This window comes from Charadrius vociferus, unplaced genomic scaffold (genome assembly GCF_000708025.1).
Source record: "Charadrius vociferus isolate BGI_N301 unplaced genomic scaffold, ASM70802v2 scaffold1413, whole genome shotgun sequence".
Classification (NCBI taxonomy): Eukaryota; Metazoa; Chordata; class Aves; order Charadriiformes; family Charadriidae; genus Charadrius; species Charadrius vociferus.
The window spans coordinates 208165-220154 of NW_009647827.1; the positions used below are offsets into that span (position 1 = coordinate 208165).

The window sequence follows — 11990 nt, forward strand, 5'->3', positions numbered from 1 at the left end:
TCCACCCATCCCAGGTAGCCTAGCCCACCACTACCACCCCCGCCCCCTGGTATTCGTGCCCCTATAGCCACTGGGGTCCACTGGAGAACAGACTCGTGTTCGTCCCCTGCCTCGGGGGCAGCCCCTTCACTTTCTCTCATCGGGTCTTGCTTCCCCTCGCAGGGCAGCTGAATTTGCCCCCGGGAAGTCCAGTTCTTCTCTTTCTACTCTCGCAGTTCTCATACCCTTGCCGCCACCGTGCCCCAAGTCCCTGTACTGTGGTTGGGTGCCACGTCCTTCACCACTAGTCCATTATCCCTGTACCTCTCCTGGTTCCCTAGCAGAGCTTCTCCTTTTCTTGGTCAGCTCTGTTGCAGCACCCCGGTACTGGTTTACCTTGAGGTCTTACCATCAGGTTAGAGACAGTCCCGACCTGCTGGGGATTTGCAGACGGGCTCTTCTTTGTGCCCCCCTGTCGTAACTTGTGCTGAGGACCCATCTTTGCCCTACGCGTGTGGTCGCTGCTGTCGGGGCTGTCTAGGTTGTAACACTGCCCTATTCCTCACAGGTGGCCTTGCCAGCTCTGTCCCCCACGATGCAGATGGGCACCATTGCACGCTGGGAAAAGAAGGAGGGTGACAAGATTGGTGAAGGCGAGCTCATAGCAGAGGTATCCTGGAGGCACCGGACGGGCTGCATGTGCATGCTGCGTTCTGTCCCTGGATGCCCTAACTTGAACAGAGATCTTGTGTGCAAGATCACAGATCCCAACAGATGCTGTTGGGAACAAGTGGCTAACAGCCTTTCAAAGATGGTTGCTGCTTTTCCTTTTTCTGAGCAGGAGCAGCACTTAACCTGTTTGAGAGCATACTTTCCTAGAGCTGGTGCCACAGGATGATTTTTCCAGAACTGTGCGTGCTATGACCCTGAGCTATCAGACTGTAAGGCTCTGAGCTCACTGTTCTTTTCCATTGCTATAGTGACATCCTTTTTCTTTCAAAGGTGGAGACAGACAAAGCAACAGTTGGTTTTGAGAGCCTGGAGGAATGCTACTTGGCCAAGATCCTGGTGCCAGAAGGAACAAGAGATGTTCCTATTGGGGCCATAATATGTATCACCGTTGAAAAGTATGTATTTTGCCAACCCTTGAGTTGAATTTTCTCTCCTGAGGCTTCTTGAATGCTTTGTGTGAAAGGCTTTGAGACAGTCGTCTGACTGGTTTTGCGTTTTTTTTTTGTTTTCTTTTAGGCCTGAATATGTTGATGCCTTTAAAAATTATACTCTGGATTCTGCAGCGTCTGCCCCCCCTGCAGCCTCAGTGCCTCCCCCTCAAGCTGCAGCTCCCTCACCACCAACTCAGCCTTCTCCTCAGGCTCCTGGCAGCTCTTATCCTCCTCACATGCAGGTAAGAGAGCATTGCTGATGATTTAAGGCTTGTTGTACTCTTTTTCTGTCTTCGGTATTGCTAGCTCCAGGGCATTTTGTCATAAATACTCTCTGGAATGGGAAGTTATCAGCCATAATTGCAGGAGTGTGTGCCACCTGAATTGTGGCATGCTTAAAGCAGATGTTAGGGGAGATCCCAGAAAGCTTTTTTTCAGAAAATTGTTTTATCATTCCAGCTGCTAGTAGAGGAGAGACTTGTCTGTCCAGGATTGTTATGCAGGCTAGAAAAACCTGCTACATTTGCATTATTTGGACAGTTCTGGTGTAAAAAGACCTTGCGCTAAGTGTGAATAAGCTCTGAAGTTCCTGCTTACATCTCAGAACAGAACTCATATGTGATACTCTGATGAACACACCAGATGTGTTTGTGTGTGACTAATAATGAGTTGTATTTGTGGATAATCCTTTTACTGTGCTTAGAAATTTAACTGTAGATGCACTGTTCTTGTATTTGATCACTTTGTAGTGGGATATTTCTGTGACAGTACTTTGAAGAAGAAAACCTCATTCCACAGATGATAGATGTGGCAACTGATTTGTCTGAGGCATTATGCAAAGCTAGTAATTGATCAAAGAATTAATTAAAGGCTTCTTCATCTGACTTGTGTTTTAGCTATTAAACTTGCTTACTTCCCACTGCTTGCCTCATCTGTCCAGTTCTGCTCTGAAGCTGTCCTCATAAGTGCTGTGTTTGTTGCACACTAATATGTATGTATAAGCATCTTTGGGTGCTTATTGGAAGACAAGTCTGTATAGCTTTTAAAGGGGACAGACCTGTTTGTCAAAGACAAAGTGACTTGCTTCAGTCTTCCTTTTAGCCTTGCAGGTAGCAGCTGCAAGACATTCTCAATGTGGTGGTGGTAATAATTATTTTGATATATAGATTTCTTGCTCTTTGTTTTTGCTTGCTTTCTTGCTTAGGCCTTGATAAAAGAAGCCAAACTGGCAATATAGCATAGCGTTGTGCTTTGCTGTAATGGAGCCATATCTAGGAGTGCATTAAAGGTTGGCTACTTCTTTAGGTTGGCGTCATTTAGTCAGGAGTTAAAACTGTATTCCTGTTCATTTTTGCTTACCAGAATCTGATTCTTTTGTATTCTCTGGCTTTACAGGTCACTCTCCCTGCCCTGTCACCTACCATGACAATGGGCACAGTGCAGAGATGGGAGAAGAAGGTTGGGGAGAAACTGAGTGAGGGAGATTTACTGGCAGAAATTGAGACAGATAAAGCCACGATAGGTGAGTCAACTCCAAAGCCAAGAATGGATGAAGTCCCCTTAAAAGGGGAGGATCCAGAGTAGCTGCTGTGCTAACTATTTTCGTAGCTGCTCAGAACATGAAGCTGTGGGGCAACTAAAACAAGTTTTGTTAACTTCTCATTCTGTTGGAAAGCAAAACATCGGTGCTGCTAAAAACACTTCTATTTCTTCATTGGTCCTTCTTGCCTACTAAGTATAGGACAGGGCTTTAGCTACTGAAGTCTTTGGAAGCAGTGTTTAGAGGAACTCTTCCGCTGCATCAGGCACCAAACCACTTTTGTTTCTTTCCCTTACAGGCTTTGAAGTGCAGGAGGAAGGCTACTTGGCAAAAATCTTGGTGCCTGAAGGAACAAGAGATGTGCCGTTAGGAACAGCTCTCTGCATCATTGTGGAGAAAGAGTCTGATATTCCAGCCTTTGCTGACTACCAGGCCACTGCAGTAACTGACATGAAGGCACAAGCTCCTCCTCCTCCGCCTCCTCCTCCACCACCAGTAAGGACCATTCTTAGCATCTGAGAGAATTTGTGGGTGCCATTAAGAGGTCTGATCTGAACTGTTCTGCTGATTTGACTGTGTGAAGCCCTGGCTCCAACAATAATGTTTATGATTCTGTGAATGCAAGGCTAACACATGTGTTGGTGACAGGTGACCTAAGAAGTGATTGCTGGACCTGGTAGTCATTCATTACGATCTCTTCTCCAGCTTGTTGCTTGTGCCAGTTCTAATGCCTCACCCTTGAAAATTGGGAGCATAAGTTACGTATTTCACCCTTCTGTGGTGTATAGTTTGGCAGCTTAGTTGGCCTCCTTCCGAGGAAGTTTCTGATTCCATTTCTGGCACTGGGACACTTCTCTGAACCTGAAAATTCTTTCAGATTAGTGACTATTTTTGCTGTTCTCTTGACTGGTAATTAGATGGTCCTGTTCTGTTACTGTACCTTCAAAGCTTTTGCTGAACGATCCTGAAGCTAATGGCTTTGATTCTTCTGTTAAGGTGGTGGCAACTGCTGCTGCTGCTCCTCCTCCCCAGCCTGCTGTTCCTTCCACTCCAGCAGTCCCCACAGCTGGGCCGCCTCCCCGGAAAGGAAGGATCCTGGTTAGTCCCCTGGCAAAAAAACTGGCAGCAGAAAAAGGAATTGACCTTGCCCAAGTGAAAGGTAGGTTGCCTTTACGCATCTTTGCTCTTACTATCAAGTGTCCCTCTAGGTACGTCCTTGCCTATTCTTTTCTTTCCTCCCTGTCAGGAACAGCCTGACTATGCAGCTGTCCTCTCCGGAGGTTGTGTTAAGTGACTTCTCTCTGTTGAATAAAACTGGTACCTTTAGAACCAGTGCCCTGTTGCAAATAATTGAAATCCTCTTACATTTCTCTTTGACCCTTTTAGGTACTGGACCAGATGGTAGAATCACAAAGAAAGATGTGGAGTCATTTGTGCCACCGAAGGTTGCTCCAGTGAGTAGGCTTGAGATCTGTAAGAGTGGATATTTCATTATAGTGATGGAAATGCTCTGTAGAAACGCAATGACTATATGGAACTGTTATGGCTGGATTGGTTGGGTTATGACACTGTGTGGGCTACGGTGACTGTTACATCGTAAAGCTTAACTTGTCAGAAACACAGGCAGTATTCTTCCTTTATTTGTCCCTTTGGTATTTCACTGAGAAAAGAAACGTACACTCCCAACCTTTCATTTGGTTGCTACATTGTTACAGATTGAGGTAAACGCAGTCCCAACTGCTCTAACATTGCTGAAGAGTCAATTAGAATGAAAGCCAGACTTACGAACCAGCAGCCTGCTGTCCTTGTTGCCACAAATCTGTTCTTATACTAGTGCTTGCTTTATATGAGATGATGGAAGTGTTGCTTTGTGTACTGCTGGAAGAGGTGTTGCTGAGTGCAGTTTGAGAGTGCCCTCTAGCATACCACTCTGCTGTTTGTAAAACAACCATCTAGCAAGACTTACCATTCTGGGAGCTTCATAGCAGTGTGTATCAGCGTTGCATTTCTAAATCTGTCAAGTACTACATTTGATAATTGAATATAGGACTTGTAAAGAACCTAGCAGGTACTGGAGAGCTGAGGCTAGAGGAGAGGCTTAAGCAAGAGGCAGCTTAGCCTCAGTGCTTGTCCCACATACTGAATTACTCTTTGCAATTGATATTTGGGTAGTACTGTGAATTATGCTGTCTTTCTGTTATTGCAGGCTCCAGCACTAGAGGCAGTTCCTGCAGCTGCTGCAGTTGCAGCAGCACCAGTGGGGACTTTCACAGATATCCCTATCAGCAACATTCGTAGGGTAAGAAGATTTTATTCCTTTCCTAGATCATTATTTGCAGTCATGAATTTTCTAAATGGATTTCTTTTCATTCCTTCTATTCTATACCCGCAGGTCATTGCTCAGCGGTTGATGCAGTCTAAACAAACAATACCTCACTACTACCTTTCTATTGATGTAAACATGGGAGAAGTACTGGTGCTAAGGAAAGAACTCAATCAGGTAAAGCATTTAGGCATGGTGAGAGTACGTGTGTGGGGAAAGCTGTGTTCTCTCACAGGTTTGCCTACCCTGCTTTTTGGTGGTATGCCATTTTGGCTTGCAAAAAATAGTCTTTTAGGTGCCTTTTCTACCTGTTGTGGATCGGTTCTGGACTGTCTGTGACAGAATGACACTTTTTACCCAGGTACTGTGCACTGATTTCTGACTTCCCCAAGAGGGCCACTTTGTACTCTGCTTGGTGTTTTTCAGTTCTTCCAATTGGACAGGGGGGCAAAAGGGTAAAAAGGTTTTTAAGAGTGAAAATGGTAGAAAATTTAAGCAAAATAATAATTCTAAGCCAAGTTTGGGAAAAAATAGACAGTAAAATACATTGTACCTTCTTGAATTATGAAGGAGATGTATTCACCTCCTAAATTATCTTGGCACTTCAAATATTAATGCTTACAAGTAGCATGATTGTTTTCTAAGACGTTGTCCAAACAAGGCTGCGTGACAGTGAATATCCAGTGAATTGAGTTAAGGTGTAAGAGACAAACTGACACCTCAAATCTCTTTATTTACAGGAGGTCTCGGATAACATTAAGCTTTCTGTCAATGACTTCATAATTAAAGCTTCTGCGTTGGCATGCTTGAAGGTGCCAGAGGCAAATTCTTCATGGATGGACACAGTTATTAGGCAGTAAGTTTATGGTACGGTCGAAGCCAGAAACTTTCTTTGTTCAGTAGAGAGTTCATGGCAAAATAGCAGAGTTTCTGCTGTGATTTTGAGGGAGGGGAACATACAATGCAAAGGCTGAGGGGCTTTTGTTCAAGTGTTAAGAACCTTGTGTCTAAGGCTAGTGTGCAAGGGGAAATAATTGTTGCAAAATTACTATTAATTTAAAGTTGTCTGAACAGTTCTGAAATTATTTTTTTTTGTTATCTTGCTAGAGTAACTGGCATCTCCTTTGTGTCTTGCAGAAATCACGTAGTGGATGTCAGCGTTGCAGTTAGTACTCCTGCAGGGCTTATAACCCCTATTGTGTTTAATGCACATATAAAGGGCCTGGCTTCCATTAGTAAGGATGTGGTTTCTTTGGCAACCAAAGCCAGAGAAGGTAAACTTCAGCCTCATGAATTCCAGGTGAGAAACTCGGATTGCTATTAAACGTTGCTGCCCTTGACTTCTGTGTAGAAGCCCTGTTCAGAATGAGCAAAGCCTATTTTGTGATATTTCAGCCATCTTCATTAATACTCCACATGAAACAGCTTTTGTGAATTTGACTATGAATGTGCTTTTCTTGTAGGGTGGTACTTTCACAATTTCCAATTTAGGAATGTATGGAATTAAGAACTTCTCTGCCATAATCAATCCACCTCAAGCCTGCATCCTTGCAGTTGGTTCCTCAGAGAAAAGGCTAGTGCCAGCTGATAATGAGAAAGGGTAAGTATTCATCTGATTCTGCACGTACTCAGCTTCTGAATTCAGACTTTGAAATAATGGCTAGTTTTGCAACTCTTCCATTAGATTATCATGTAAAACAAATAAAATTAACATAAGTTGACATACTGCTTCCAGTACCTTCTGAAGAAGTACAGCGAGATCTTGTATAAAAGGGTCACACAGGCAGAGGTTACTGGGTAAAATGGCTCTTTTACTTTGATCATGTGCGGCTGTTCTTGTGATACAAAGAAAGATGAGCTTCCTGTCCTAAAGGGAGCATAGAAATGTGTTAATTGTAGAAAAAGAATCAGTATAATCTGCTTTCCAATGTAATCTTTTTTTTTTTGAAGTCCACAGGGAGAAACATCTGTTCCCAAGCACCAGCTGCTATTGCTGGCTCTCTGATAAAAGCTTTTTGCTTTGTTAGTGGCACTGACTTGCAGAGGATGGTGTTAACTTTTTTTTTTCCCCGTCTTTTTTTTCTTTCAGATTTGATGTGGCCAGTATGATGTCCGTTACACTTAGCTGTGACCATCGTGTTGTAGACGGAGCAGTTGGAGCACAGTGGCTTGCTGAATTCAAGAATTTCCTTGAAAAGCCAGTAACCATGCTGCTATAATTTAACCATGCAAGCAAAATTTTCCTGGGTCACACTTTTGTTTTAAACAAGCTATTTAGACTTTAGTGTTCAGACTTATTAAAAAAGTTCCTTTTTTATTTTAAATATGTATTATATTATCTGGTAATGTCATTACCAGTCTGTACAGAAAAAGTTTGCAAAAGTGCTTTTCAGAGCAATATTACAGCTATACTGTATTTTCATACAGTTAGTTAACTTGCAAACTCTTCCAAAACAGAGTTATGCATCCCAGATTTAAAAATGATCCAGGCAGCATGCATACTGCCAGCTGGTTCTAAACTAGGGTGAACAGGGGGGTGCATACCAAGCAATTTCATGACCTCGGTGTCCTCAGAAATTTGAAATATAAACATCTCTTCACAGGAGTTCAGATGAGATGGTAACTGAAACGTACAAGTTAGTAGGTGACTTTCCTTATTATCCTGTTCTCCTGCTGGGGTGGGCGAGTATGACAGATGCACTAAGGGACTGAAGCGTCTGGGAATAGTTTCTCAAAGGCCAAGTGCTAGCATTCCAAGTCTGTCTTGTAATTTGGCACTGGTCTGGACCTTCTCAGCTATGTGATCCCTTTTGAGCACTTTAAAGTAAGGTGAAAGAGCACTGATATCTGTGGAGTCATAGCTCTCAGATACCACAGGGAATGTGCTGTCTTCTCGTGGACTTTCCCTTACATGTGCTTTTTGTATGAAAACTCTTTAATTGCTATTCTTCTCATTAAGTTAATATCAGACTATGATGCCATGGAAGTAACTGTTTTGCAGAATGTTCAGGAGAATCTGTGTGTTGGAACACAATATAGACAAATCACACATGCTAGTAATCCCATCAGTGGATATTAATCGTGTAATGACTTGAATGTTTGGAAATTTTTTTTTCGGGCATTCTAACATACAAAGCTCCAAACTAGTCACTGGTGCTGCGGTTCTTCCCTGAATTGTCTGTGTTGTCCCAGCCGCAGTAAGCTGCAGAATGTGCTAACCATGTATATATTGTATGTAAAATGCTTCAGTAGTTTGTTGGACTTGTGTCCAGTTACCCCAGTCGTTGTATCCTGAAGGGGGTGCAGTGCTGAACATTCTTAAATTCCACTTTCCACATGGAAATGTTCATGTAAAAAGGACAACTGTGTAGTAATTACAAAGTGACCAGGAGAATTAAATAGCAGGGGAGAAGTTTAAAAAAAAAAAGAAAGACAAAGTTAAAGCTGATCTGTTATTCTGTATATTGCATTAAGTACTGTCTCCTGTAAAGTTCTACAAAAATCACTAAAGATATTGAAAGAAAATACTGTGGAAATTAAATATTTTTGTGGGAACTATTTAATGTCTGGTTGCTGTGATACATGGTTTTCATGCCTTGGCTTAAGCAAAAAAGTGCATTAAGGTTTTGTTTTTTCTTTAATGATCTAAAATATCTTGGTTCCAGACTTGCTCTGGTGAACCTATGTTCTATTAAATGTTTGGAATTGACAACTACTAAAACATGTTCCAGTGCTTTTCTATTCAGTTGTGTGTGGCTTCCTGTACCACTATAGCATAATCAGCTGTTTAGCCTTTCAGTCTGATAGCGAAACTCACCCTATTAACCTTAAATTGGAAACACAAATGTTCCGAAATAATACGTGCTTTATTACTATCATGCAGCAGCAAACTTTAATCTTCCTTTCTTCCTGCAGTACGAACACTAAATATTTTATCCTATGGAAAGGCTCTCTCAATGAGTGTCAGTCTCTGGAATGCTTGCAACTCAAAAAAAATCCTATCCAGTGCTTGTGCTTGGAGTGCTGAATAGTGCCTTCTGGTACTGCTTGCATCCTGCAACAGGCCAGCTCAGCTCACGCAGTGATAGAATTTCAGCTTGACCTTGCAATTATAACCACTGAACAGTATTTCAATGCAGCCTTCTAAATTGCTTTGAAACAAAGAAGGGACAAAGCCAGGAGTTACTGTTGTTTTGTAAGCCCTTATTTTAAAGTTGCAGCTCAAAACCAATTTGTCTGTTTTCATTTCTGATCTGATAAATATCGGTACAGAAACATGGTTGTAGTGCAAATGTGTCAAGAAGATGTAAGACTGACACTAAAACTTTTGTTTGTCCCTTTCCCAATTAGTTTTAGTAATGCTTAGTAATCCTTGAAGTTGTTTTATGTTGCTTTGGGTTACTCTGTATTTTGTGTATTAGCGTAAAATAATGCAGTTTTCCTAGCTGAAGTGCTCCAAGATCATTTTTGTTTGCTAGCTTCACACTACGCATTCCTGAGCTTTGTACCTCTATATGCTGTTTTGAATAATACAGAATAGGTCTGTTGTTTCGTGGTCTCATTCAGAGATTACCAAACCGGTAAGAAGTGAGATCCGTGACTGAAAAGACTACAAAACCTATTCCAGTTAAGATTGTCCTAAAGAGAACAGCAACAGCATGCAGGGCAACTTGTAGAACCTATGACATGCCTTTGCTGGTTGTTCCAGCATTAAGTACATTTAAGAACTGCTCCAACCATGTGAATCCAGTCATCAATTTATTTAGCAAAAATACTTTGAAACTGTTAGTGCTGTAGCTTAAGGCAAAATGAATGATGTAGTAAAACATGTATGCATTTATGGTTCTTTGCTACAGCTGTTACCATGCTCAAGTACTCCTTGAATATTTACAATCTTTACCTATTTTTTTCCTAAGTCGGGTGGTGCTAGTATTGCTCCAGATTTCCTTTTCTACATGCATCTTCTAAAGGCATTTGAGGTGTTCGCCCCTGAAAATTAGGTGGTCAATAAAAAAACCCCAAAACCTCATCAGCACCTGAAAATTAGGATTCTCATTCTGGGCTTTTGTTCTGTGCTCTGTTAACATGAACTGGACAGAATGCAGTGTTTAAGAATCTGGCTTGGCAACTGGCACTGTGATAAACAATACCCGTTTTCCTTTGTTAAATACTGCTGTAGTTGTTTCTTCATCCACCGGTTCTGGCAGATCTAGTTGTAATTTGTATTTTTCAGGGACTTCAATGACTATGTCATCCTAAACCAAGAGAATGAAAATACTTGATTAACTATTTGACAACAAATTAGCAGTTAGCATTTCTAGGAATTGGATACTAGACAGAAAACACAAAGTTATTCTTTCTGCTGTCTTACCTTTGAAATTCTCAGATCACACTCAGAAACAGAGCTAACCTTAGGCAGTTCAATTTTTAGTTCAATTTTGAGTGGTTTCTTGTTTGCATCCTTCATGGTTATCATTTCATAGACAGGGGTACTTAGGTTCTCTGCCATTTCAGTACTGGTAATTTCCTCTATCAGATTCACTTTAAACTGTGTCATTTTTTCTTCCTTCAGCAGCGCAGGAGCATTGCTCCAGTCTTCAGCTTCCATACTGTGTAGCAGCTGATCAAGTGTCAGTTCTTTCAAGAAAAACAAGTTATGCCATTTGACAAATATATCACAAAAGTTTTAAGTGTAATTAATTAGCAATTTTGTCAGCTGAAGACTGTTACTAGCAGTTTCTCCTTTGCCCATGATTTGGCTTTATTGCCAACAGGTTAAAAGTTGCTGTTTTCAGAATACTAGTTACAGCAGCAACCCCTTTTACTCAGGATAGAGCAAAAAAAAACCCCCAACTTAGCACCTCAAAGGATCAAACCCTAGTAGAGTTCCTACATCTAGCAGATATAAAAAAAAAGGGAATTTGCTGTTCCAGTGTCGCTACAGTTTCTCAATTGCAAAAAAACCCACCAGAGATGAATGCAGATAGGCCAGCAGGGTGAAACTAATGCCTGGCACAAATACTATTCTGAACTCTTAGAGAGAAGTTTTTGGTTTATGCTTATGGCAAGAACTGGGGTTAGAGAGATGAAACTTGAGTAAATCTGTTGGAGAATCTGATAGGTCCTCAAAGAACAGTGACAGCAGATTTCTACATACCCTTTGTTGTGTTCTGACTGAGATGTGGAGTTGGCATCTGCCTGCCTCTCAGACGTTGCTGCATCGCTTCCAGGCTTCCTTTCAATTTGAATGATTCAATGGTGTACAAATAAGAAAGATTAAGGTTGCATCGTTCCTCAACAAATTTAAGTGTCAAATGGATCAAGTGCTCCTTTTTTTCTGGGTTTTCTTCTCCCCTCTGAAGAACATCTGGGTTATATGCAATATCTATAATGCTGTAAAGGTCTATAAAAATAAATTATGTGTCAGAATTATTGCTATGGAACCACGTGCCGGTGTTCTTTATAATCACTTGATTTAAAAGCAAAGGAAATTAATTTGTGGCTTCTGGGGCAGAGAGCTAATTCCATCAACCTCCCCTAGAGATGACAGCTCTCCAGGTGCTGATCCTGCAGTCTGTGTGTTCAAGGAGAAGCATGGGAACACGATCCAAATCAACATGGTGGTCAATATAGTGTCAAACAGATTCCTAGCACCCAAGTACTTGTTAGGATTGAGATGGGTGCTATCTTTGTGTTCCTTCAGGGTTTTTTTCGAAAAGGAAGGACTCATTCAGTGTCCCGGTTGTGAAACGCCTGCCGTGTCCCTGCCTTGCCGCCCCCACCCCGAGCTCAGAGCTGGCCACAGCTCAGCACCACCCTCCCGCAGCGAGAATCCGCGTGTGATCGCCTTGCGGTGCGCTGCTGCGGGAAGAGATGCAGCCGGGGCCAGGCGCGGCTCTTTCGGGACGTACCTCCTTCACCAGACACTTCTTCTAGCGGCCCCGCACTGACGGGTGTGGGGTCAGTCGGGGCCTTGGGAGCCGGG

The 11990-nt window shown here is 42.2% G+C and overlaps 2 protein-coding genes across 2 annotated transcripts in view; one reads left to right on the forward strand and one right to left on the reverse strand.

Moving 5' to 3' along the window:
* Positions 1–7377, forward strand: part of DLAT (dihydrolipoamide S-acetyltransferase) — an 8646-nt gene extending 1269 nt beyond the window's left edge. The window contains exons 2-14 of the mRNA XM_009882472.1: positions 548–649; positions 982–1106; positions 1228–1384; positions 2538–2664; positions 2981–3177; positions 3679–3841; positions 4069–4136; positions 4889–4981; positions 5075–5182; positions 5746–5861; positions 6143–6305; positions 6469–6605; positions 7095–7377. Of these exons, the coding sequence (XP_009880774.1) occupies positions 548–649; positions 982–1106; positions 1228–1384; positions 2538–2664; positions 2981–3177; positions 3679–3841; positions 4069–4136; positions 4889–4981; positions 5075–5182; positions 5746–5861; positions 6143–6305; positions 6469–6605; positions 7095–7224 (1686 nt within the window). The 3' untranslated portion in view covers positions 7225–7377. The remainder of the gene's footprint in view (positions 1–547; positions 650–981; positions 1107–1227; positions 1385–2537; positions 2665–2980; positions 3178–3678; positions 3842–4068; positions 4137–4888; positions 4982–5074; positions 5183–5745; positions 5862–6142; positions 6306–6468; positions 6606–7094) is intronic.
* Positions 7378–10113: 2736 nt separating this feature from the next.
* PIH1D2 (PIH1 domain containing 2) overlaps positions 10114–11990 on the reverse strand; it is a 3422-nt gene continuing 1545 nt past the window's right edge. The window contains exons 2-5 of the mRNA XM_009882473.1: positions 11917–11977; positions 11163–11408; positions 10377–10642; positions 10114–10260 (exon numbers count right to left, since the gene is read on the reverse strand). Of these exons, the coding sequence (XP_009880775.1) occupies positions 10114–10260; positions 10377–10642; positions 11163–11408; positions 11917–11977 (720 nt within the window). The remainder of the gene's footprint in view (positions 10261–10376; positions 10643–11162; positions 11409–11916; positions 11978–11990) is intronic.